Raw genomic sequence first — 27,200 nt, forward strand, 5'->3', positions numbered from 1 at the left:
TCAACTAAGACAAGGACATGAGCTGGGTTCAGGGCCTGATGGAATTGGCTACCTGACCTTTGACCCCAAATATCCTATCATATGCTATCCTTGCAAGATTTTGATGAAGTGGGTTTTCTGTTATATTTTGTTTGTTGAATGTTTTGTTTTGTGTTCCCTTCTTATATAAGTTTAACTTCAGTAGGTTTAGTCCAGATACAAATTTCTGAATGTTGAACTTCCTTCCTGCTGCAGGAGCACAGAGACATTTTATCATAGATACATAGACGGATAGATTTCCAGGAGTCTGAAACATGTCTCTGCTCCTTCCTGCGGATGTGAAATGAAGATCATTTTCTCCTGGTTCCTTCAGACTGCAGTCTCCTCCTCTAAGCTGCCTTCAGCTCTGGATCCTTCATCATGATGGTTGTTTTCTGGTCCAGACTTCTGGTTTCTCCTGGCCTGGAAACAGAGGATGGTTCAGCTTCAATGCAAGAACTTTCCCAACTGAACACATCATGCATGATACATGCAGTACCTTAAAGTAGAGGACCAGGACTGATCCCAGCATACCCAGCAGGACGACAACCAGTCCTGATGATCAAAGCAGTGGGAGAGGCTGAAACTGAATGAAACAGATTCAGGATCAGCTTTCATCAGGATGAGTCCAGCTAGAAAATAATCATATAGACCCTTGTTTTCATGCTGCCTGTAGATCTGATCATGAACATTAATATCATCAATCCTCCTCTCTGACCTCATGAATGAGGCAGACAGCTGTTACATGTTACATGTTTTACAGCGGTTACATGTTTTACAGTCATCTGAAGTCATCTCGGTGGTTTCCAGGCAGTCAACAATTGCCTCTAATAAGCTAAAGTACCTCTCTTATGAAAGTTGGTCCACATGGGAGGGCGAGCTCACAAAGGTGTAGTGTTTTTATTTTTACAGCAAAAATTTACAATTGGCAGGAGAGAATTGGCCCCATCTCAACTGCCAAGAGATGAAATGTCCACTGAGACTCCAAGATGGGATCAAAAATGATAAAATCGATGTAATGCTATCCTTACGTTACACTCAAAAAACATCCCAACGCCACATCAGTTACTTTAAGACCACATTCAGGTACAATAGCAAAACAAAAATCTTGGCAGTGGACGGTAAAAAGAAAAAGAAACAGAAGATGGCCAATTAGGGGGAAATCTGTCTTAAAAAAAAAAAAAAGAAAGAAACAATAGGATATTAAGAGAAAGGCATGACAGATGGCAAAGTTCACCTGAAGCAGAACTTTTCCTGATGGACTCCATGAGTTTGCCTGAGACAGTGAGGTTGAGAGGCTGGCTGATAGAGGAGAAGTTATAGGAGAAAACGTAGACGTGGTAAACGCAGCGGTAGGTTCCTTGGTGGGCGTGGCCAGCAGCAGAGAACAGGAAGAGGGCGGAGTGATTAACAGCTGGCAGGGTCTGGTTCTGAGTGTAGTTAGAGGTGCTGAAGATGAGCTGGAAGGAGCCGCCTTCATACTGAGGTCTGATGGAGCAGATGATGCTGAAATTTGAGCCAATGAGGAGCTCAGACCCCTGCTTTCTGCCTGTGGAGACCCCGTCAGTGGAGGAAGACAGGAAGATGAGCGGCTCAACCAGCAGACCTGGGAACGCAGAGGAAACACAGAGACAACTGGATCTAATCTGAGGTGGAAAACAAGATGGCATGAATGAGAAAGAGACATGAGCTGATCACAGACTGGTTTCCATAGTTACTAGCATGTTTAAACATGATTACTAGCACCTTTATGATAGATCTATAGTCTGTCAGTAATATTTAAACCAGTTTTAGTTTCCCTCTCCTCAAGGTTTCAGGTTCTTAGTTAAAGGTGACGGTTTCTCTGCAGACATCTGGAACCTGATGGAAGAAACATTTTAAAAGAAATAAATATGAGAGTTCAGAGTTACCTGAGCAGATGAACTCAAGGCTCTGATCACTGATTTCATCATAAGGTAAACAGTTCTTTAATGCAGATCCTGACCAGAAACAGTAAGACCTGATCCTCCAAACTGGTCTCTCTGAATTTTCCTTTGACTTTCTTGCTGAAACAGCAGAACCACAGTCCAGTCCAGCACAAACTGCAGCAACTGAGTTCATGTTCCAGTAACTATAATAAACATCCACTGGTCTCCACTCTTCTTGATGTTTCATCTCCAGTCTCCCGGCACATCGGCTGGCCTCTCCCACCAACCTGATGTTGTCTTGATGTAAGCAGAGACAGAGAGTTCATTAATGAAGGAAGTGAAGCAGTGAACAGCAGCAGGTCTGCAGATCCTCCTCTACCTGAACAGGTGAGTCCAACAGCTTGACCAGGTGAGCAGCTGTTTCTACCTGAACTCTTCCTGCTGCTGCACTTCAGCAGAGCAGACTCACTGCCTTCACACAGGAACTCTCTGCTCCCCACTGGAGCCTCTGCTTCTCCATAGAGCGCCCCCTGGTGGACTGAAGGAGGCCCACAGCCAATCTCCCTGCAGACCACCTCTGCACCCTGCAGGTCAAAGTCTTTTTCACACACTGAGGACCACGACTGGTCGGTCTTCACCTCCAGTCTGCCTGAGCACCGGTTGGTCCCTTGAACCAGCCTGACTGAGTCTGTGGATGCAGAAAGAAAAAAGGTTTAAAATATTTTAGAACTTTATTTTTATAGATACACATGGAAACATCTCTGAGTTTGATAAAAATAAAGGCCAAGAAAACCAAACTAGAAAAACTCAGAGCATCAGAGGTGAAGTGAAACCAACTGTACCTGGAATTTTTTTAATATAATTTATTTTTGAGGTATTGAGAAGATGACAAAAGCACAATTTCAGTCTGTGATCAGATTCAAAATTCATTTTATTTACATTTCTATTTACAAAAACAAATTAAAAATATGGAACATGGGTTTTTATTTTGGAGAGACATTACTTTTATCTGTATAACTCAGTAAATTATATAGTAAATAGACACTTCCTGAAGGATGAAGTGTTTTTTTTTTTATTCTCAACAATCTAGTATTCTTGCATATTGTGTTTGGGTGACATAGGACACCCATTTGGACCAAAAGATAATGAACTTGTTCAGTTGAAAATGAATTAGAAATGTTAATCTTTCCATCTGATAGATTTCATTAACACACTCTATCAGTTCTTCTATAGTGGGAGGTTCAGGGAGGATCCAGCGTCTGGTGACAGTTTGTTTACAGGCTGTGATTAGTATTTGAAACAGATAGTTTATGTTGTCAGATAGGCATTCTGTGTCACCTCCAATAAAAATAGTAAATTTAAAAGGTATTTTTATTTTCAATATATTTTCAATATTTTTGAGTATTTCTATCCAATAATGTCTTATAATTGTACAGTCCCAAAATATATGCCAGTGGTTGGGTTCTGTGTTTCCACATTGCCTCCAGCACTCAGGCTGCCCCCTGGTTTGAGAGATTTTCTGTTTCGGTGTTATAAAACGTGAATGTAAGCATTTCCAGTTAAATTCTCTCCATGAGTACAAATTGGTACATCTCCAAACTGTTATGCAGTAACTAGGCCATTTTTCTTCTGGGATTTTCATTTTAATTTCCTTTTCCCATTTTGTTTTCACATATAAAGTTGAATGTGTTTTTTTACTCTTAAGTCCCTTAAATAACCGTGATATAATACCTTTTTTGGATTATTCCTAATATACCATTAGTATTTCTTTAAGCACTGGTTCCTGTTCATCTATATGTCTGATAGTTTCCCCGATTAAGATAATGGCGTACTTGTAGGTATTTATAAAAATTCTGTCTTCCCAAGTTATAAAATCGTTTTAAAGTGTTTGAAAGTCTTTTATTTGTCCTTCATCCATTAATGAGAAATGTGTTGTTTTGCCTTTAGATGTTCAACTACAGAATTCTGTATCTGTTTGATTTGGTTTAAAATCAAGATCGTAAGCGTGTCATGTAGTTTATATTCCTGTTTAACATCTGTCCAGATCTTTAATTGGGATCTTATCCAAGGATTTTCATTTTTGAGTTTAATCTGTTCTAAATCTTTATTCCCACAGATTGCCTGTAAGGGGGTGTCTGGAGATAGAGCCAATTCAATATCCTTCCATCGGGCGTTGTAGTTTTTATTACAAAGGTTTATCAGTGGCTTAATTTGTGCAGAATAGAAGTAGTTCTTTAACTGTGGTACATTTCTTTTGAAAGCTGTAGTGTTTTAAATCTAATTCTCTGCGTTTTTCCCCAAGCTATAGAAATCTGGAAAGCATTGTGTCCCACTCTATAAATTGCTTTCTTGTAATTTCTCCCTGTGGGGCTTGAAACAAGAAAAATGAATCTTGGTAGTAGGTTCATTTTGACAGATTCAATTCTTTGGGTTAAACCCATGAAGGGTGACAGTCCATCGTTGTATATCCAGTCTAATTTTGGTCAGAAGATCTTAGCTATAGTGGTTGTATCTTTGGGGATCAGAACCCCAAGGTATTTCAATACGTTTGGTCCCATTAAAGTTTTAGTTCGACCCACAAAGAATTTGGTGGATTATAAGTAAATGTCAATATCTGCGATTTTTTTCACATTCAATTTATATCCTGCAAATTCACCAAAGCTTCTCAAGCTCTCAAATAATGTAGGCAGCGACGTGCTTGGTTCGCTAATTTATAACAAACCATCATCTGCAAATAGCGCCACTTTGTGTGCTTCACCAGAAATGTTATACTCTTGATATTGTCAGTTTGCCTAATTAGTTGGGCGAACGGTTCCATGAAAAGGGCAAATAGTAATGGAGCGAGTCCACATCCTCGTCTCGTTCCATGTTCTAATTCAAAGGTATTTGAAAGATGTCCATTGATTTTTATCTGTGCAATTGGTTTTTGGTATAGTGACCTGATTACGTCAATAAAATTGGAGTGGAAACCAAACTTCTCGAGTTCTTTATATAGAAAGTCCCAGCTTACTGTATCGAGAGCTTTTTCAGCGTCGCGGCTGATCACTGCAGCTGGTGTTTGGCAGTTTTGAATGTGGTTCAGGATATGCAATGTGTGACGGATATAATCATGGGTTTGTCTCTGTGGGATAAAACCGGTCTGATTGGTCTGAATAAGTTCTGGGAGGATCTCCTGTATTCTCCTTGAGAGAATTGATGTGAATAATTTATAATCAATATTAAGAACAGAGATAGGTCTGTAGGACCTGCAGCTCAGATGGTCCTTTCCTTCTTTTGGAATAACAGATACTGTAGCCTGTTTCCATGTTGGTGGCATTTTACCCTTTTTCAGAGCCATGTTAAACATTTGAAGGAGGAATGGTGATAACTCTGACTTAAATTGCTTTTGGACGGAAATCCGTCCGGACCAGGAGATTTGTTTGTTTAAGCTTTGTAATGGCGTAAGAGAGATCCCGCTCTGTGATATTCGCTATTAATCTTTGATTTTGATCACACGACAGAACAGGTAGGTTCAGTTGTTCAAGGAATTGTTTAATTTGCTGCGATCTTTTAAGCTTGGTTGTGTGTATAATTGTTTATAGTAAGTTTGAAAAGCTTGTTGGATTTCATTTTATTTATATACACACCTCTCAGAATTTGGGTCCCTTATTTTATATATTGTGTTTTCTGCTTGTTGGTTTTTAAATTTTCTCCCAAAGAGTTTTGCTAATTTGGCTCTCGATTCATAATATCTCTGCTTAGTATAAATCATCTTTTTTCGTATTTCTTGTAAATACATTGCATTAAGTTTATTTCTTAATACTTTAAGCTTTATATGATGTTCTGGTTTTAGTTCTTATGTTTTGTATCAACCCTTTTTATTTTGTTGTTTAATTCTGATAGTTTTAATTGGTTTGCTCTCTTTCTTTGGACACAGAAAGATATAATTTTTACCTCCCATAACTGCTTTTAGTGCATCCCAAACTATTTCTGGACTAACCTCTCCATTATTGTTTTCTTTTAGAAATGTGTTTATGTCAGATTTGATTAGTTTCGTAAATTGGAAGTCATTCAGTCATACAGTATACTCGTATATAATCTCCATTGTGTACTTTTAGGCTCCTCATCTAATTTTAAAGTTAATAATAGGGGGCATGATCAGAGAGGTCAATGTTGCCAATCTCACAGTTATTAATCTTATGACAATCTCTTTTAACAGTCAAGAAATAACCTATTCTAGAGTATACCATATGTTCATGAGAGAAATGAGTATAATCGCGGCTTGTTGGATATAAACTCCTACAGATATCTATAACACCATATTCTGATATGGGATTATATTCAGCTATGGATTAAGTCTTATATTCCAAACTCCTCCACAAATACGTATACCAGTTTATTGTCCCATTAAATCAAAGGTGACAGTTTCTCTGCAGACATCTGGAACCTGACGGAAGAAACATTTTAAAAGAAATAAATATGAGAGTTCAGAGTTACCTGAGCAGATGAACTCATGGCTCTGATTATTGTCTCCATCAAAAGGTAAACAGTTCTTTAATGCAGATCCTGATTGGAAACAGTCAGAACTGATCCTCCAAACTGGTCTCTTTGAAGCTTCCTCTGAATCTCTTGCTGAAACAGCAGAACCACAGTCCAGTCCAGCACAAACTGCAGCAACTGAGTTCATGTTCCAGTAATGAGACCAAACAGCCACTGGTCTCCACTCTTCATGATGTAACATCTCCAGTCTCCCAGCACATCGGCTGGCCTCTCCCACCAACCTGATGTTGTCTTGATCTGAGCAGAGACAGAGAGTTCATTAATGAAGGAAGTGAAGCAGTGAACAGCAGCAGGTCTGCAGATCCTCCTCTACCTGAACAGGTGAGTCCAACAGCTTGACCAGGTGAGCAGCTGTTTCTACCTGAACTCTTCCTGCTGCTGCAGTTCAGCAGAGCAGACTCACTGCCTTCACACAGGAACTCTCTGCTCCCCACTGGAGCCTCTGCTTCTCCATAGAGCGCCCCCTGGTGGACTGAAGGAGACCCACAGCCAATCTCCCTGCAGACCACCTCTGCATAATGCAGGTCAAAGTCTTTTTCACACACTGAGGACCACGACTGGTCGGTCTTCACCTCCAGTCTGCCTGAGCACCGGTTGGTCCCTTGAACCAGCCTGACTGAGTCTGTGGATGCAGAAAGAAAAAAGGTTTAAAATATTTCAGAACTTTATTTTTCTAGATCCACATGGAAACATCTCTGAGTTTGATAAAAAATAAAGGCCAAGAAAACCAAACTAGAAAATCTCAGAGCATCAAAGGTGAAGTGAAACCGACTGTACCTGGAACTTTATCATTCAGTTTTATTTCTGCTGAATTTATCATATTTTTGGGACATAAACATGTTAATAAATCCACTAAATGTCAAACAAACTTCACAATCTGGTATTGTTTGTATTTCAGTTGAATTAAAAATAATTTTGGCAAAATGGCTGAACAGCGCCCCCTAGTTCTGCCAGGCCAACAACCATAACAAACAAAAGGTTTTCCTACTATTTGCACTAAAAACAAAATGTCCACCATTTGGGAACAAAAGTTAATTTCTGTTAATTTTCATGTTTTGAAAATGTCTGATTTCCTTGAACTCCTCCTGGGATTTTGATGCATCGACTTCAAAGCAGCAGAGATTAAAAGTTATTAAAATGATGAGTTTTTGTTTATCTATGTGGCTAAACTGAAAACTTTATCTGGATATTTAAATTATTTTAGTTTCCCTCTCCTCAAGGTTTCAGGTTCTTAGTTAAAGGTGACGGTTTCTCTGCAGACATCTGGAACCTGATGGAAGAAACATTTTAAAAGTAATAAATATGAGAGTTCAGAGTTACCTGAGCAGATGAACTCATGGCTCTGATTATTGTCTCCATCAAAAGGTAAACAGTTCTTTAATGCAGATCCTGATTGGAAACAGTCAGAACTGATCCTCCAAACTGGTCTCTTTGAAGCTTCCTCTGAATCTCTTGCTGAAACAGCAGAACCACAGTCCAGTCCAGCACAAACTGCAGCAACTGAGTTCATGTTCCAGTAACTATAATAAACATCCACTGGTCTCCACTCTTCTTGATGTTTCATCTCCAGTCTCCCGGCACATCGGCTGGCCTCTCCCACCAACCTGATGTTGTCTTGATGTAAGCAGAGACAGAGAGTTCATTAATGAAGGAAGTGAAGCAGTGAACAGCAGCAGGTCTGCAGATCCTCCTCTACCTGAACAGGTGAGTCCAACAGCTTGACCAGGTGAGCAGCTGTTTCTACCTGAACTCTTCCTGCTGCTGCAGTTCAGCAGAGCAGACTCACTGCCTTCACACAGGAACTCTCTGCTCCCCACTGGAGCCTCTGCTTCTCCATAGAGCGCCCCCTGGTGGACTGAAGGAGACCCACAGCCAATCTCCCTGCAGACCACCTCTGCATAATGCAGGTCAAAGTCTTTTTCACACACTGAGGACCACGACTGGTCGGTCTTCACCTCCAGTCTGCCTGAGCACCGGTTGGTCCCTTGAACCAGCCTGACTGAGTCTGTGGATGCAGAAAGAAAAAAGGTTTAAAATATTTCAGAACTTTATTTTTATAGATACACATGGAAACATCTCTGAGTTTGATAAAAAATAAAGGTCAAGAAAACCAAACTAGAAAAACTCAGAGCATCAAAGGTGAAGTGAAACCGACTGTACCTGGAATTTTATCATTCATTTTTATTTCTGCTGAATTTATCATATTTTTGGGACATAAACATGTTAATAAACTCAATAAATGTAAAGCAAACTTCACAATCTGGTATTGTTTGTATTTCAGTTGATTTAAAAATAAATTTGGCAAATGGCTGAACAGCGCCCCCTAGTTCAGCCAGGCCAACAACCATAACAAACAAAAGGTTTTCCTGCTATTTTCTCTAAAAACAGGAAGTCCACCATTTGGGAACAAAAGTTAATTTCTGTTAATTTTCAGGTTTTGAAAATGTCTGATTTCCTTGAACTCCTCCTGGGATTTTGATGCATCGACTTCAAAGCAGCAGAGATTAAAAGTTATTAAAATGATGAGTTTTTGTTTATCTATGTGGCTAAACTGAAAACTTTATCTGGATATTTAAATTATTTTAGTTTCCCTCTCCTCAAGGTTTCAGGTTCTTAGTTAAAGGTGACGGTTTCTCTGCAGACATCTGGAACCTGATGGAAGAAACATTTTAAAAGAAATAAATATGAGAGTTCAGAGTTACCTGAGCAGATGAACTCAAGGCTCTGATCACTGATTTCATCATAAGGTAAACAGTTCTTTAATGCAGATCCTGATTGGAAACAGTCAGACCTGATCCTCCAAACTGGTCTCTTTGAAGCTTCCTTTGAATCTCTTGCTGAAACAGCAGAACCACAGTCCAGTTTAGCACAAACTGCAGCAACTGAGTTCATGTCCCAGTAATGAGACCAAACAGCCACTGGTCTCCACTCTTCATGATGTATCATCTCCAGTCTCCCGGCACATCGGCTGGCCTCTCCCACCAACCTGATGTTGTCTTGATGTAAGCAGAGACAGAGAGTTCATTAATGAAGGAAGTGAAGCAGTGAACAGCAGCAGGTCTGCAGATCCTCCTCTACCTGAACAGGTGAGTCCAACAGCTTGACCAGGTGAGCAGCTGTTTCTACCTGAACTCTTCCTGCTGCTGCACTTCAGCAGAGCAGACTCACTGCCTTCACACAGGAACTCTCTGCTCCCCACTGGAGCCTCTGCTTCTCCATAGAGCGCCCCCTGGTGGACTGAAGGAGGCCCACAGCTAATCTCCCTGCAGACCACCTCTGCATCCTGCAGGTCAAAGTCTTTTTCACACACTGAGGACCACGACTGGTTGGTCTTCACCTCCAGTCTGCCTGAGCACCGGTTGGTCCCTTGAACCAGCCTGACTGAGTCTGTGGATGCAGAAAGAAAAAAGGTTTAAAATATTTCAGAACTTTATTTTTCTAGATCCACATGGAAACATCTCTGAGTTTGATAAAAAATAAAGGCCAAGAAAACCAAACTAGAAAATCTCAGAGCATCAAAGGTGAAGTGAAACCGACTGTACCTGGAACTTTATCATTCAGTTTTATTTCTGCTGAATTTATCATATTTTTGGGACATAAACATGTTAATAAATCCACTAAATGTCAAACAAACTTCACAATCTGGTATTGTTTGTATTTCAGTTGAATTAAAAATAATTTTGGCAAAATGGCTGAACAGCGCCCCCTAGTTCTGCCAGGCCAACAACCATAACAAACAAAAGGTTTTCCTACTATTTGCACTAAAAACAAAATGTCCACCATTTGGGAACAAAAGTTAATTTCTGTTAATTTTCATGTTTTGAAAATGTCTGATTTCCTTGAACTCCTCCTGGGATTTTGATGCATCGACTTCAAAGCAGCAGAGATTAAAAGTTATTAAAATGATGAGTTTTTGTTTATCTATGTGGCTAAACTGAAAACTTTATCTGGATATTTAAATTATTTTAGTTTCCCTCTCCTCAAGGTTTCAGGTTCTTAGTTAAAGGTGACGGTTTCTCTGCAGACATCTGGAACCTGATGGAAGAAACATTTTAAAAGAAATAAATATGAGAGTTCAGAGTTACCTGAGCAGATGAACTCATGGCTCTGATTATTGTCTCCATCAAAAGGTAAACAGTTCTTTAATGCAGATCCTGATTGGAAACAGTCAGAACTGATCCTCCAAACTGGTCTCTTTGAAGCTTCCTCTGAATCTCTTGCTGAAACAGCAGAACCACAGTCCAGTCCAGCACAAACTGCAGCAACTGAGTTCATGTTCCAGTAATGAGACCAAACAGCCACTGGTCTCCACTCTTCATGATGTATCATCTCCAGTCTCCCGGCACATCGGCTGGCCTCTCCCACCAACCTGATGTTGTCTTGATGTAAGCAGAGACAGAGAGTTCATTAATGAAGGAAGTGAAGCAGTGAACAGCAGCAGGTCTGCAGATCCTCCTCTACCTGAACAGGTGAGTCCAACAGCTTGACCAGGTGAGCAGCTGTTTCTACCTGAACTCTTCCTGCTGCTGCACTTCAGCAGAGCAGACTCACTGCCTTCACACAGGAACTCTCTGCTCCCCACTGGAGCCTCTGCTTCTCCATAGAGCGCCCCCTGGTGGACTGAAGGAGACCCACAGCCAATCTCCCTGCAGACCACCTCTGCATAATGCAGGTCAAAGTCTTTTTCACACACTGAGGACCACGACTGGTCGGTCTTCACCTCCAGTCTGCCTGAGCACCGGTTGGTCCCTTGAACCAGCCTGACTGAGTCTGTGGATGCAGAAAGAAAAAAGGTTTAAAATATTTCAGAACTTTATTTTTCTAGATCCACATGGAAACATCTCTGAGTTTGATAAAAAATAAAGGCCAAGAAAACCAAACTAGAAAATCTCAGAGCATCAAAGGTGAAGTGAAACCGACTGTACCTGGAACTTTATCATTCAGTTTTATTTCTGCTGAATTTATCATATTTTTGGGACATAAACATGTTAATAAATCCACTAAATGTCAAACAAACTTCACAATCTGGTATTGTTTGTATTTCAGTTGAATTAAAAATAATTTTGGCAAAATGGCTGAACAGCGCCCCCTAGTTCTGCCAGGCCAACAACCATAACAAACAAAAGGTTTTCCTACTATTTGCACTAAAAACAAAATGTCCACCATTTGGGAACAAAAGTTAATTTCTGTTAATTTTCATGTTTTGAAAATGTCTGATTTCCTTGAACTCCTCCTGGGATTTTGATGCATCGACTTCAAAGCAGCAGAGATTAAAAGTTATTAAAATGATGAGTTTTTGTTTATCTATGTGGCTAAACTGAAAACTTTATCTGGATATTTAAATTATTTTAGTTTCCCTCTCCTCAAGGTTTCAGGTTCTTAGTTAAAGGTGACGGTTTCTCTGCAGACATCTGGAACCTGATGGAAGAAACATTTTAAAAGTAATAAATATGAGAGTTCAGAGTTACCTGAGCAGATGAACTCATGGCTCTGATTATTGTCTCCATCAAAAGGTAAACAGTTCTTTAATGCAGATCCTGATTGGAAACAGTCAGAACTGATCCTCCAAACTGGTCTCTTTGAAGCTTCCTCTGAATCTCTTGCTGAAACAGCAGAACCACAGTCCAGTCCAGCACAAACTGCAGCAACTGAGTTCATGTTCCAGTAATGAGACCAAACAGCCACTGGTCTCCACTCTTCATGATGTAACATCTCCAGTCTCCCAGCACATCGGCTGGCCTCTCCCACCAACCTGATGTTGTCTTGATCTGAGCAGAGACAGAGAGTTCATTAATGAAGGAAGTGAAGCAGTGAACAGCAGCAGGTCTGCAGATCCTCCTCTACCTGAACAGGTGAGTCCAACAGCTTGACCAGGTGAGCAGCTGTTTCTACCTGAACTCTTCCTGCTGCTGCACTTCAGCAGAGCAGACTCACTGCCTTCACACAGGAACTCTCTGCTCCCCACTGGAGCCTCTGCTTCTCCATAGAGCGCCCCCTGGTGGACTGAAGGAGACCCACAGCCAATCTCCCTGCAGACCACCTCTGCATAATGCAGGTCAAAGTCTTTTTCACACACTGAGGACCACGACTGGTCGGTCTTCACCTCCAGTCTGCCTGAGCACCGGTTGGTCCCTTGAACCAGCCTGACTGAGTCTGTGGATGCAGAAAGAAAAAAGTTTCTTCAACATTTTCACTGAATTTGGTTCCAGTTTGTTCAGCAAAGCTCCAATACAGAGCAGACTCTGTGTGGAGGAACCAACCAACTAGTGGAGAACGGGTGGAGAGGGGAGCTGGGCAGAGTTTTGTTTTTTTTAAATCTACTGTTTAATATTCTTTACACTTTTAGCATCTGCTTATACTGCAGGCCGGCCCTGGAGATGGGTGGGAAAAAAAACTTAAGACAAACAGAGAAAATTACACTACAACATCACAAAGAACCTATGAATTATCAATTATTAATATTTCATCCTTGTCTTCTACAAAGAAAATGTGAGAACAAATTTAATCACAGAATAATAGAAAACTATCATCTTTTAACACTTTAAACTTAATTTGTGGAGGAAGTTCAATATTTGATCAGCTTCTTCTCAATGACATTGAGGTTTTTATAACCCAGAATCTGCTCCACTGGTTCCCCTTTAATCTAATCAAACGTCATTACATCACTAACCTGGTAAAAACCAGCCACTCTGTAACTACACTTTGATTCATCCAGAGAGTCTGGACTGTGTTGAGCTTTTAAATTTCACCCAGTTGCTAACGTTTGTCCATGACATGCAATGCACCAGATCCACACTAAGAAGTTTACTGGAAGTTTCCTGGGCTGTAAACATGTAGAAAAAATCAATTACCAAGCACTGTTAGATGGAATCACTCAATCAGGTTTACTAGCATATTGTGCACAATACAGAGAACATATAAGAGGATCAATAGTGAAACATTTCCGATTGAAAACTCTTTCAGGCAGAGACAGCAGGAGTTTTATACCAAGGCTGAGGGAGAGACGCTCTGGTTCTCATGCAGCTGCAGGAAAACATCTCCCAACCTTGTGCTTGCAACCCAAACAGCTTCATTTGGTGAGAATCACTAGCATTTAGAATGAAGACAATACAACCAGCAGATATTACCTTACAATAATTTGTCCACCACAAAACAGAGAAGAGCCGTTAAAGTTAATTCAATATTTGGAAGTGTGGCCACCATGGACTGAACTTCCTCCACTGCATTGCTAAAACTACAGAGACTATGTTTCTAAAATAACAGAAAATAAATCATCGTTCAAACTTCTCCTTCTGTTCGCTGATTGGTCTGGTAGAAAATCTACCAGAGTGAATCCAGGTGAAGTGGAAGAAGCCCAGACTGAGCTGGAAGTGAGAATTTTTTTACAGTGGAGTTGGAAGCAGAACAGGAAGGCAATGGCCAGGATATGAAATCACCTGAACAGACGATCTCTACATTGTCGTCCTCATCTCTTTGTAACGACACCACAGATCCACAGTGGAGCTGTCTGCAAGCTCCAGCTGCTGCTGTAAAGTTCCAGTTCCAATCAGTCACTGGTTCCCAGTCTCCCAGATCCTTCTTCTCCAGTCTGCCACCACAGCGACTCCTTCCTGCTACCAGTCTGAGTTCATCAGACAGCGCTGGAAGAAACAACATTTACATGTTGGGTTACAAAAAGCAAAGACAGATTTAGGATGTGTTGACAGGATCCTGTTGATCGTGTTTATTTGATCTTCTCTTGTTTCTTCCTCCTGTTAGAGGCAGAGCTATCATGGATGGTTCTGATCAAAGCATCTTTATGTTGGAATGGCCTAGTTAAAGCCCAGACCTAAATGTTATTTACACTATGTAGTAAGACCTGAAATGTTTCTTATTATTCACCTTTTCTACTCATTTATATTTTATGTCTTTACTGAAACCAACCAAAGTTAAATTCATTGTTTTTGTGTAAAAAGTTGTCAAATCCAACAGATTCTGATTCTGAATGCAGAGCAATCAGAATCAGAGCAGCTCATCTAACCTTGTAGATGAGCTGGTAGATAACTTCCATCGTAAAATTTCAGATGTCATTGATTTCTTTGCCTAAATTAAAGTGAAGGTCGTGTCTGGTAGGAACAAACCTCCATGGAAAAATGTGCAAACATTTAGATCTGCAAGACAATTTAGCCGTAGGGCCGAACGTAAATGGAGTAAAAACTCAACTTTGTTTATTATGAAATCTATTAAGAAAGACTGTGAAGCTATCACTCCACACTAAAACATGCAAAGGAAACATTCTTTGCAGAAATGAGAAACAAAAACATGAACAATGATTGAGCTTTATTTGCCACAGTTGACAGGCTGACAAACCACCTGACCTGCAATCAAACTCGGCCTGCAATGAATTTGCCAAATACGCTGCAGAGAAAATTAAAAATATGAGAGGGTCAACATTCACTGCCACACAAAATCTAATATGGATGCTATGCCCAAAGATAATAACACCCACAACTTTTCTACAGAAAGTCCTGCCTGTCATTTCATCTGATCTGATTCAAATATTAAACTCTTTGCTCTCATCAGGTTTTTTCCCCCAGCAGTTTTCAAACCACTGATATAAAAAATAAAACGATCTGGACAAATCATTACTGCAGAATTACAGGCCGATCTCCAACCTTTCATCCATCAGCTAAATTATTGAAAAGCTGTTTCAACAATTAACTCTGCAAAACAACCGAAACTCTGAGTTCCTTTAAATCTGGACTAAAAACCCAGCTGGTCAGATTTGCTTTAGAAACATAATAAATGAAACACTGAACAACATTTTGATGTGTAACGACGACACTTTGACAAAATGTACTGTTTACTGGTTTACTGTGTGGTGTCTTTAGGACTTTTTGTGTTTTTATGACGTAAAGCACTTTGAAACCGCCTTGGTGCTGAAATGTGCTTTACAAATAAACTGATCGATTGGTTGATTGATTCTAATCTACAGCAGGCGAGGTTCCACATCCTGCCTGAGACACTCCCACGTCAGACGGAGCTCAAACGTTTTCACACCAACACAACCAGCGGTACCAGAAGCCGGTCCAATGACCGTGGTGCTACTGGGCTCGGTTGGCCAGCAAACGGGCCTGACCAGAACCTCATAGAGAACCTGTGGAGCCAAGAGGAAGATGAGAGAATTCATGCAGAAGGAGCCATTTTATGTGGCTCCACCTGTTTACTGCGCAGATTCAGCGCTGGTGCAGAGTTTCTGCAGCTTCTCCTTATCAATCAATCAATCAGATTTATTTTATAGCACATTTCAGCAACAAGGCAGTTCAAAGTGCTTTACATCATAAAAACACAAAAACCAACAATTCTTGATTTTATTGGCTCCTTAGCAGCAAGTAGACAATATAAACATCACTAACTGTGTAGCAGCAGCTCTATGATCTGAGACTAGAAACAGTTTCCAGTTTTTTGTTTGTAAAATTTAACATGTTTATCAGTCGATCATTTTTAATTTGAACTCTAGTGAATATTAGTGTTTTTGTTTGAAAGTGGAGTCCTACCTGAGCTGCAGAGACACAGAAGCAGCATCAGAGCTGTTTGGTCCATGTTTCCTCTGGATGTGGAGTGAAGCTTCGTCTCTTGATGTGATCAGGATGTGGCTCCAAACTCTGAACACTTCCTACTTTAAGCTTTTTTATCTGCTACTTCCTGAACGTCACAGTTCAGGTCTTTGGCTGCTTTCAGAGACAACGCCTCCTTCCTAGGAGCTGATCATGAAGATGGGTTCATACTGGGCCTACTGGGATTCAGGGGTTTCACCAGTCCTCTGTTGTTCCTGTGTTTAAATCAGGCTTTGTTCTGCATGTGGCCGGCGTCAAGAAAACCCGAGCTCATCCCAGTTCCCCATGCTGGAGATTTTAGTTTAACAGTAATAATAAATAAAGTTGCCTTTAAATTAATCACACAAGTGACATCTAGGCCCAACATTAGAATTAAACTTGAATAAAATCAATCTGGTTGTGTGTGTGTTGTTTTTGTCTCCTGCAAACTTTGCTTTAATTCTATTTATTTTTTTCTATCTAATCATAAGAAATCATAGTCAGACAGAGAAAGTCATGAGACAGGAAGAGCAGGTTTCCTGAAAAAGAGGAAGTAAGTTCCCAGCTTGCAGATTCATCAAAATAGTTGAGAGACTATTCCTTATTTCAAAGCATGAAAGTTTTAAAGAATAAAGTGTAAACATTTTGAGTAATTGGATAAGATTCAAAATAAAATACTTATATTTCATCCATCTATGATCCGTCCATCTTCTTCCGCTTATCCGGGGTCAGGTCACGGGGGGGGGGGGGTACAGCTTACATTATATTACTGGTTTACTTATAATAATATTTAGACATACACTTGTGGAAATACTTACAAGTAAAACAAGTAACTGTAACTTTGGTATCAAATAACTAAAGATCGTGGATTATTCTTGGTTTCTTTTCAGAAAAAAACTCTAATAACTCACGTTAAGATCATAATAAGAGTAACTAATAAGTTATGGTTATAATATTATAAATGAATGCTAAATCAAAGAAACTGAAAGTATGGATGTGATTTTGACATTGAACTTGAGATGGTGTAAAACATGTAACTGCGATTAAAGGTCACTGATGTTGTGTTGGAGGTAGATGGGTAGGCGAAAGGTTTAGGGGGAAAAGGGGAACTAACTGGAGAGCAGAGATGATCAACGCCTTATATGGAAGCAGGGTGTTGAACAATGTAAACGTTTCAGAGAAAGCTTGTGCAGGCAAGGGACATAGGAGGTTGAGCACCCTGAGACATTAGCACAGACATCAGGACATAATGTTTCTAAGACAGTGATGGATATGAGATCATCTGTCCAAGCAGACAGCCAATGAAACAAGCACAGCATCAGTGCTGACCAATACAAACGCACCAAAAGGGTGGATAAACCGTATAAAAGGTGAGTGCAAAAGAGAAACCTTGTGTTGGGAAAATTATTATCTAAGTTCATTTACTTATGAGTTTATTTGAAAGGCTATGTTTTCATATTATTATTCTGTGTGTTGTATACTTGACTCCTTTCTCTTGTGGTACATTATTAACTGTTTCTTGGTGTTTGCCTGGAGGCTAGAAACATTTACACATTATTGTGTTAACAGCTTCCTGATGAAACTGATTGGTAATGGTCAGCCTCATGCCCTTGTAAGGGCATGTCCACAGAAGGTCCCAGAACATCTTGTGGTTCTTGTAAGGGCAATGTCCACAGAAGGTCCCAGAACATCTTGTGGTTCTTGTAGGGCATGTCCACAGCAGGTCCCAGAACATCTTGTGGTTCTTGTAAGGGCATGTCCACAGAAGGTCCCAGAACATCTTGTGGTTCTTGTAAGGGCATGTCCACAGAAGGTCCCAGAACATCTTGTGGTTCTTGTAAGGGCATGTTCCACAGAAGGTTCCAGAACAGCTTGTGGTAAAGGTTATGGTAAAGGACTGTGTGAAAAAGCCCAACCTCATTCCTTGTAATCATAATAAAAGGCAGTAGGGGAATGAGAGCCGGCAGAGTTGATCACAGACAGTGTTTGATGGCAGGTTCTCCGCGTCTGGCACAGCTTCCCTCTTCTGCAGAAAAGTTATTTGTGTTTTTGGTTGATTCCTTGCAGGTTAGGAACTAAAATAGACCCAACATTTCGGAGGCTCGTTCGGATTCCCAACATACCCGCCGCTGACGGAAGGAGTACGACGCGCTAGAGTCTGCTGGCAGTCAGGTTCTTCGGACCGTCCTGAAAAGTCCCGGGGGGTAACTTCCTCGCTGGGCCAGCGTCTTAGGACACCTCCTTCTGCCATCGGCAGATTGACGGGATTCGAACCAAGACAGAGCAGCAATCAACCAAGTAAGTGAAAGGTACGTGCGGTTTTAAGTCCCCCGTTTGATGTCAAGTAAAGTAAAAAAGGGAATTATAAAAAAACACACACACGAAGGGAAAGGTAATAAGTGTGACACCTAAAAACAGTGGGAAAAGTAAGTGGTGGGCTTGTTGTGGATAATTCTCCACTCAATCACCCGTTGAGTCGAAGCGAGAATTGCAGCAACAAGAACTTGCCACCACCCCACTCTTCCTATCCCCGTTCTGTAGAGCCCACTCTAGGCATAAGGAACGGGATGAAAACACTGTTATAAAAAATGGGTTCTTCACAAAGGAAGGAGAAAAGTGTTAAAGGGGATGAAAATTTTATGTCCCACTGCTGTAGGAGCACAAATCGAGTTGTCAGTAATTATAAATATCTTGGTTTTATTCTAGATAATGAACTCTCTTTAAAAATCACATAGCAAATCTACTACGGACATTGAAAATGAAAATTGGGGTTTTATTATCGAAATGGATCTTGTTTTACACTCAAAGCTAGAAGAAAATTGGTAGCAGATTACATTCCTGCCACTTTTGGATTATGGAGATGTTTTATATATGAATGCTTTGACCAAATGTCTTTAATCATTAAATACTGTGTATCATTGCGCTTTAAGATTTATAACCGGTAGTCGACGTTTGACACATCATCGTGATTTGTACGCAAAAGCTGATTGGCTCCTTAAGTCAACGGAGAAACAATCATTTAATGATCCTGATATATAAATCTCTACTCGGTCTAACCCCAGCATATTTATCCACTCTCCTACATAGAACTATCAGTTCTCATTCTCTACGCTCCAATAACATTATTCTTCTGCATGTCCCACGCTTTCGAACTGAAAAAGGGAAGCAGGCATTCAGTGTTTTGCCCCACAGCGTGGAATCAGTTGCAGTCTGAACTTAAGATGTCGGAAATTATTCACTGGACTTATTTCGATCAGTTTAAAGATAGGCAACAAGATTCTATGAAACAGTGTCATTGTTTTTAAATTGTTTTTATTGTTTTATACTTGTGCATATGTATTAATTGTTTTTATCTTGTAACCAGGTTGCTATGTATTGCAAATTTTTTGCCCTGGTCCCTCTTGAAAATGAGATTTGGATCTCAACGGGGTTTACCTGGTAAATAAAGGAATAATAATAAAAAATAAAATTAGAAAATGTGTCAAATAGAGCCAGGAAACGTAATGTACCTGACTAATGGAAACGAAGTACATTATAGATGGTGTGTTGTAAGTAGAACAATGGAAAAACATGGTGTTTGGGTTGGAAACAAGCGCTAGGTTAAAAACTGGTACCAGACAACAAGAAATTATTGGTTGTTGCTAGATCCTAATATAAGTTTGAGATATCTCTTTTTAAATGTGCACATGTTATTTAAAACATGTTCCTGCATGTTGGAAAAAGTCATTATCTAAGGTTATTTAAATTATGAGTTTATATGTTTTCATATTATTATTCTTTTATGTTTCTTCTTTGGACCCTTTTCTTTTATGACACATTATTAACTGTTCTTCGGATGTTTGCTTGAAGATTAGAAACGCTACACACTCTTCTTGTTTTATCAATGTTTGTTTGGAGATTAGAAATGCTCACTTACTCTTCTGGTGTTATCAAACTATCTGTCATAGACGAGTCAGCTTTGTGCCTTGTAAGAGCATCCTAGAACATCCTGTGGCAGAGTTCTCTGAAGAAACTATCTGGGTGACTATGTAAAGCAACCCAACCCTCTTTTCCTTGACATGACAATAAAAGCAGCTGAGAGGTGAGAACCGGTGGAGTTGATCCCAGACAGTTGTTTGACTGCGGTTCTCCGTGTCTGGCTCCTCTCCCCTCTTCTGCAGAAGAGTAACTTGTGTCTCTGGTTGATTCCTTGCAGATTGGGAACCAAAATAGAGCCAACATCTTGGGGGCTCGTCCAGGATCCCAACATACCTGCTCGCTGACGGAGGGAGTAGGACGCGCTGAAATCTGCCATCTGAAAGTCCCAGGGGGTAACTTCCTCGCTGGGCCAGCATCTTAGGTCACCTCCTTCCGGGCAACGGCAGATTGACGGGATCCAAACCGGGACAGAGCAGGGATCAACCAAGTAAGTGAATGGTACGGGAGGTTTGAGTCCACCGTTTAAACATCAAGGGAAAGCAATTATCTAAAAAGGTAGATAGTGGGTATTTTTACTCTCTTTCACCTTTAAGAAAAGAAAGCAACTATCTAAAAAGGTAGATAGTGGGTATTTTTACTCTTTTTTTCACCTTTAAGTAAAGAAAGCAACTATCTAAAAAGGTAGATAGTGGGTATTTTTACTCTCTTTCACCTTTAAGAAAAGAAAGCAACTATCTAAAAAGGTAGATAGTGGGTATTTTTACTCTTTTTTCACCTTTAAGTAAAGAAAGCAACTATCTAAAAAGGTAGATAGTGGGTATTTTTACTCCTTTTTCACCTTTAAGTAAAGAAAGCAACTATCTAAACAGTAGATAGTGGGTATTTTTACTCTCTTTCACCTTTAGGAAAGACAGCAACTATCTAAAAGCTAGATAGTGGGTATTTTTACTCTCTTTTCACCTTTAGGAAAAGACAGCAACTATCTAAAAGCTAGATAGTGGGTATTTTTACTCTCTTTTCACCTTTAAGAAAAGACAGCAACTATCTAAAAGGTAGATAGTGGGTATTTTTACTCTTTCTTCACCTTCAAGTAAAGAAAGCAACTATCTGAAAAGTAGATAGTGGGTATTTTTACTCTTTCTTCACCTTCAAGTAAAAAAGCAACTATCTAAAAAGGTAGATAGTGGGTATTTTTACTCTCTTTTCACCTTTAAGAAAAGACAGCAATTATCTAAAAGGTAGATAGTGGGTATTTTTACTCTTTTTTCACCTTGTGAAGTAAAAATTGTTTTATTATTTCCTTTAACAATTTTATTTAATTCTTTACTCATTTAACCACATTAGTTTTGTTCAACCTGTATGAAGACTAGAGAATCTCTCCGGAACCAGTTAGATAGGTTTCTTGTTGACCTCTCCCTGCAGCAATTGCAGCAGGCTGCTAGTGACAGCAAGGCACCAGAATTTGTTAACAGAAAAGAACAGACAGTTTAGATAGAAGTTCTGAGGCTTAAGTAGTTTCTCTATGGAAAATCACCAGCTCAGAGTTTCAAGAGTTTGATGCACCTGCTGGATATTCCGGTTTGACAATGTTGTTGTTATGCAAAATTGTTCCATTATCAAACCTGATTTTTTTGGAAACTCACATATTTGAACAAGAAGATGTTTATCATCCAAGGAGTTAACTGACCCTCCAGTGTGATTAAGTGGCTTGTATATTGTTCAACTGAAACTGGAATGACTACATTGTGTAACTTATGTTGTGTAACATGAGTTACACAATGCAGCAAGCTATTGTGAGAGCTTGCAGCTCCAAATCAGAACTCAGAGCAGCTTGCTGCTGTGTTTGTTCTCCGTCTGCAGACGAAATAAAGCTTTGCTCTTTGCCATTTGCCAAGTCTCAGCCTGATCTGTTATTACACAAGATTTTTGTCCACAACCTTTAAGTAAAGAAAGCAACTGGTTAAGTATTGGAACCACGAAGGGAAAGAATTGAAAGCTATGAAGGGAAATATTTAAAAGGGTGAAGCCTAAAAGCAGTGGGAGAGTGGGTGATGGCTTGTTGTCGTCAATGCTCCACTCAATTAACCGTTGAGTCGAAGTGAGAATTGCCACAATAAGAACTTGACCGTCACCCTGCTCTCCATATTCCCGTTCCGTATAGACCACCCGAGGTGTGTAAGGAACGGGGCTAAAACACTGAAAATGGGTTCTTCACAAGGCAAGTAGGGAGGTCTTAAGGAGTATGGTGTAACTGGCGTGTTGAAAATAGGACAATGGAAAAACGTGGTGTGTAGGTTGAAAACAAGCGCTAGTTCAAAGACTGGTACCAGACAACAGAAAAAATTAAAAGTGCTTGAGGTTGCACGTAGCTGGCTAACACAAGCACAAAATAAACAAACTGCGAGCGCTAAAAATACATCAGATCAAAAAACAGAAGCTATGTTTGTCAGATCGGAAGATAACGAAACTCAACCCCGAACTCGAGCGCGTGTGCAACGACCCCCACCCCCAACCTCTGACTTAGACCCAAGCGAGGACGCTCCCGAAGCATCAGGGGGTGTGCCAACAGGCCGGCCTGCCAAAAAAGAAAAAAAAACAAGCAACACAAGGCCCGTCTCATGAATTTGGCCAAGCCTTGCAATTTTCCTTAGGAAAGACTGGGCAAAAGTCCGGGGCAATTATACTGGACACTCCTCCCCTGACCCAACGAATGTACTCCCACACCAGGGTCCCAGTTGTAGTGAACAACAAAATCAGTGGGATGGATTACAACAAAGGGTTAAGGAAGTCTATGCTAGACACACGGATTATTCCCACCTTAGATCAGTAAAACAAAAGTCCGGGGAGGATGTAGATGATTTCAAACTCCGCTTTGAAAAAGAAATATTGATTCCACAGCGACATCCCATATGATGACCGAAATAACTCCCCTTACCAGCAAAAACTTAAAAATATGCTAATGTCAGGTTTCCACCCATCTATTACTAAATGGATCAGAAAACATCTAGTGGCCTTTAATACCTCCACCGTTCAGGAGCTATGGAATATGCACGTCACGCTGAGAAACATGCAACAAAGGGAGGAGAAAGTGCAAGTGGACACAGCCTGTGCAGTGGGCTGACACGCAGCTCACTGCCTGGCTGGCTAAAGTGGCTAAAACTATACAATAACGAGAGAAAAGATATAAAAAATTAAGGCAGGACAAAGTATTACAAGCTAGGATCAACTGTATTACATTAGTCACACAACAATTCAGAACCCCAACCAAGACAAGGACACAAGCTGGGTTCAGGGCCTGATGGAATTGGCTACCTGACCTTTGACCCCAAATATCCTATCATATGCTATCCTTGCAAGGTTGATGAAGATCAGATTTTGATGAAGTGGGTTTTCTGTTATATTTTGTTTGTTGAATGTTTTGTTTTGTGTTCCCTTCTTATATAAGTTTAACTTAAGTAGGTTTAGTCCAGATACAATTTCTGAATGTTGAACTTCCTTCCTGCTGCAGGAGCACAGAGACATTTTATCATAGATACATAGACGGATAGATTTCCAGGAGTCTGAAACATGTCTCTGCTCCTTCCTGCGGATGTGAAATGAAGATCATTTTCTCCTGGTTCCTTCAGACTGCAGTCTCCTCCTCTAAGCTGCCTTCAGCTCTGGATCCTTCATCATGATGGTTGTTTTCTGGTCCAGACTTCTGGTTTCTCCTGGCCTGGAAACAGAGGATGGTTCAGCTTCAATGCAAGAACTTTCCCAACTGAACACATCATGCATGATACATGCAGTACCTTAAAGTAGAGGAGCAGGACTGATCCCAGCAAACCCAGCAGGACGACAACCAGTCTGATGATCAAAGCAGTGGGAGAGGCTGAAACTGAATGAAACAGATTCAGGATCAGCTTTCATCAGATGAGTCCAGCTAGAAAATAATCATATAGACCCTTGTTTTCATGCTGCCTGTAGATCTGATCATGAACATTAATATCATCAATCCTCCTCTCTGACCTCATGAATGAGGCAGACAGCTGTTACATGTTACATGTTTTACAGCGGTTACATGTTTTACAGTCATCTGAAGTCATCTCGGTGGTTTCCAGGCAGTCAACAATTGCCTCTAATAAGCTAAAGTACCTCTCTTATGAAAGTTGGTCCACATGGGAGGGCGAGCTCACAAAGGTGTAGTGTTTTTATTTTTACAGCAAAAATTTACAATTGGCAGGAGAGAATTGGCCCCAGCTCAACTGCCAAGGGATGAAATGTCCACTGAGACTCCAAGATGGGATCAAAAATGATAAAATCGATGTAATGCTATCCTTACGTTACACTCAAAAAACAGCCCAACGCCACATCAGTTACTTTAAGACCACATTCAGGTACAATAGCAAAACAAAAATCTGGCAGTGGACGGTAAAAGAAAAGAAACAGAAGATGGCCAATTAGGGGAAATCTGTCTTAAAAAAAAAAAAAAGAAAGAAACAATAGGATATTAAGAGAAAGGCATGACAGATGGCAAAGTTCACCTGAAGCAGAACTTTTCCTCATGGACTCCATGACATTGCCTGAGACAGTGAGGTTGAGAGGCTGGCTGATAGAGGAGAAGTTATAGGAGAAAACGTAGACGTGGTAAACGCAGCGGTAGGTTCCTTGGTGGGCGTGGCCAGCAGCAGAGAACAGGAAGAGGGCGGAGTGATTAACAGCTGGCAGGGTCTGGTTCTGAGTGTAGTTAGAGGTGCTGAAGATGAGCTGGAAGGAGCCGCCTTCATACTGAGGTCTGATGGAGCACATGATGCTGAAATGTGAGCCAATGAGGAGCTCAGACCCCTGCTTTCTGCCTGTGGAGACCCCGTCAGTGGAGGAAGAGAGGAAGATGAGCGGCTCAACCAGCAGACCTGGGAACGCAGAGGAAACACAGAGACAACTGGATCTAATCTGAGGTGGAAAACAAGATGGCATGAATGAGAAAGAGACAGGAGCTGATCACAGACTGGTTGCCATGGTTACTAGCATGTTTAAACATGATTACTAGCACCATTATGATAGATCTATAGTCTGTCAGTAATATTTAAACCAGTTTTAGTTTCTTTCTCCTCGCGGTTTCAGGTTCTTAGTTAAAGGTGACGGTTTCTCTGCAGACATCTGGAACCTGATGGAAGAAACATTTTAAAAGAAATAAATATGAGAGTTCAGAGTTACCTGAGCAGATGATCTCATGGCTCTGATCACTCGTTTTAGCCTCAGGTAAACAGTTCTTTAATGCAGATCCTGACTGCAAACAGTAAGACCTGATCCTCCAAACTGGTCTCTCTGAAGCTTCCTTTGACTTTCTTGCTGAAACAGCAGAACCACAGTCCAGTCCAGCACAAACTGCAGCAACTGAGTTCTTGTCCCAGTAACTATCCATAACAGCCACTGGTCTCCACTCTTCTTGATGTAACATCTCCAGTCTCCCGGCACATCGGCTGGCCTCTCCCACCAACCTGATGTTGTCTTGATCTGAGCAGAGACAGAGAGTTCATTAATGAAGGAAGTGAAGCAGTGAACAGCAGCAGGTCTGCAGATCCTCCTCTACCTGAACAGGTGAGTCCAACAGCTTGACCAGGTGAGCAGCTGTTTCTACCTGAACTCTTCCTGCTGCTGCACTTCAGCAGAGCAGACTCACTGCCTTCACACAGGAACTCTCTGCTCCCCACTGGAGCCTCTGCTTCTCCATAGAGCGCCCCCTGGTGGACTGAAGGAGGCCCACAGCCAATCTCCCTGCAGACCACCTCTGCATAATGCAGGTCAAAGTCTTTTTCACACACTGAGGACCACGACTGGTCGGTCTTCACCTCCAGTCTGCCTGAGCACCGGTTGGTCCCTTGAACCAGCCTGACTGAGTCTGTGGATGCAGAAAGAAAAAAGGTTTAAAATATTTCAGAACTTTATTTTTATAGATCCACATGGAAACATCTCTGAGTTTGATCAAATTAAAGGCCAAGAAAACCAAACTAGAAAAACTCAGAGCATCAAAGGTGAAGTGAAACCGACTGTACCTGGAATTTTATCATTCATTTTTATTTCTGCTGAATTTATCATATTTTTGGGACATAAACATGTTAATAAACTCAATAAATGTAAAGCAAACTTTACAATCTGGTATTGTTTGTATTTCAGTTGAATTAAAAATAATTTTGGCAAAATGGCTGAACAGCGCCCCCTAGATCAGCCAGGCCAACAACCATAACAAACAAAAGGTTTTCCTGCTATTTTCTCTAAAAACAGGAAGTCCACCATTTGGGAACAAAAGTTAATTTCTGTTAATTTTCATGTTTTGAAAATGTCTGATTTCCTTGAACTCCTCCTGGGATTTTGATGCATCGACTTCAAAGCAGCAGAGATTAAAAGTTATTAAAATGATGAGTTTTTGTTTATCTATGTGGCTAAACTGAAAACTTTATCTGGATATTTAAATTATTTTAGTTTCCCTCTTCTCAAGGTTTCAGGTTCTTAGTTAAAGGTGACGGTTTCTCTGCAGACATCTGGAACCTGATGGAAGAAACATTTTAAAAGAAATAAATATGAGAGTTCAGAGTTACCTGAGCAGATGAACTCAAGGCTCTGATCACTGTTTCCATCAGAAGGGAAACAGTAATTTAATGCAGATCCTGACTGCAAACAGTAAGACCTGATCCTCCAAACTTTTCCCTTTGAAGCTTTATTTGACTTTCTTGCTGAAACAGCAGAACCACAGTCCAGTCCAGCACAAACTGCAGCAACTGAGTTCATGTCCCAGTAATGAGACCAAACAGCCACTGGTCTCCACTCTTCTTGATGTAACATCTCCAGTCTCCCGGCACATCGGCTGGCCTCTCCCACCAACCTGATGTCGTCTTGATCTGAGCAGAGACAGAGAGTTCATTAATGAAGGAAGTGAAGCAGTGAACAGCAGCAGGTCTGCAGATCCTCCTCTACCTGAACAGGTGAGTCCAACAGCTTGACCAGGTGAGCAGCTGTTTCTACCTGAACTCTTCCTGCTGCTGCACTTCAGCAGAGCAGACTCACTGCCTTCACACAGGAACTCTCTGCTCCCCACTGGAGCCTCTGCTTCTCCATAGAGCGCCCCCTGGTGGACTGAAGGAGGCCCACAGCCAATCTCCCTGCAGACCACCTCTGCATCCTGCAGGTCAAAGCCTTTTTCACACACTGAGGACCACGACTGGTTGGTCTTCACCTCCAGCCTGCCTGAGCACCGGTTGGTCCC

The 27,200-nt window shown here is 40.8% G+C and overlaps 2 protein-coding genes across 2 annotated transcripts; both read right to left on the bottom strand.

Annotated features, from left to right (window-relative positions):
* Positions 1-368: 368 nt before the first annotated feature.
* On the bottom strand, positions 369-26,918 carry LOC116707932 (scavenger receptor cysteine-rich type 1 protein M130-like). Its single transcript, XM_032545638.1, has 10 exons — positions 26,912-26,918; positions 26,820-26,835; positions 10,550-10,833; positions 9,543-9,851; positions 9,167-9,460; positions 8,161-8,469; positions 7,785-8,078; positions 1,256-1,624; positions 553-604; positions 369-441 (listed from the first exon to the last, which is right to left on the bottom strand). Exons 3-10 carry the CDS (start codon positions 10,791-10,793, stop codon positions 369-371), a joined length of 1,944 nt encoding a protein of 647 aa, XP_032401529.1. The 5' UTR covers positions 10,794-10,833; positions 26,820-26,835; positions 26,912-26,918.
* Positions 23,438-25,022, bottom strand: LOC116707598 (killer cell immunoglobulin-like receptor 2DL1). The gene is made up of 3 exons (XM_032545010.1): positions 24,481-25,022; positions 23,749-23,834; positions 23,438-23,672 (listed from the first exon to the last, which is right to left on the bottom strand). The coding sequence occupies exons 1-3, from the start codon at positions 24,911-24,913 to the stop codon at positions 23,580-23,582; spliced, it is 612 nt and encodes a 203-aa protein (XP_032400901.1). The 5' UTR covers positions 24,914-25,022; the 3' UTR covers positions 23,438-23,579.
* Positions 26,919-27,200: the final 282 nt, after the last annotated feature.

This window comes from Xiphophorus hellerii, chromosome 18, assembly GCF_003331165.1.
Source record: "Xiphophorus hellerii strain 12219 chromosome 18, Xiphophorus_hellerii-4.1, whole genome shotgun sequence".
Classification (NCBI taxonomy): domain Eukaryota; kingdom Metazoa; phylum Chordata; class Actinopteri; order Cyprinodontiformes; family Poeciliidae; genus Xiphophorus; species Xiphophorus hellerii.

Excerpts from the sequence above, each read along its gene's own strand:
- LOC116707932 (XM_032545638.1), bottom strand. The coding sequence starts at position 10,793 with ATGATACATCATGAAGAGTGGAGACCAGTGGCTGTTTGGTCTCATTAC. Across the intron at positions 8,079-8,160 it reads TGTTGGACTCACCTGTTCAG|ACAACATCAGGTTGGTGGGA; the intron begins GTAGAGGAGGAT and ends GCTTACATCAAG. Across the intron at positions 1,625-7,784 it reads CCATGAGTTCATCTGCTCAG|GTCTGCTGGTTGAGCCGCTC; the intron begins GTAACTCTGAAC and ends CTGCGTTCCCAG.
- LOC116707598 (XM_032545010.1), bottom strand. The coding sequence starts at position 24,913 with ATGCCATCTTGTTTTCCACCTCAGATTAGATCCAGTTGTCTCTGTGTT. Across the intron at positions 23,835-24,480 it reads GAGGAAAAGTTCTGCTTCAG|TTTCAGCCTCTCCCACTGCT; the intron begins GTGAACTTTGCC and ends TGTTTCATTCAG. Across the intron at positions 23,673-23,748 it reads TCCTGCTCCTCTACTTTAAG|GCCAGGAGAAACCAGAAGTC; the intron begins GTACTGCATGTA and ends CTCTGTTTCCAG.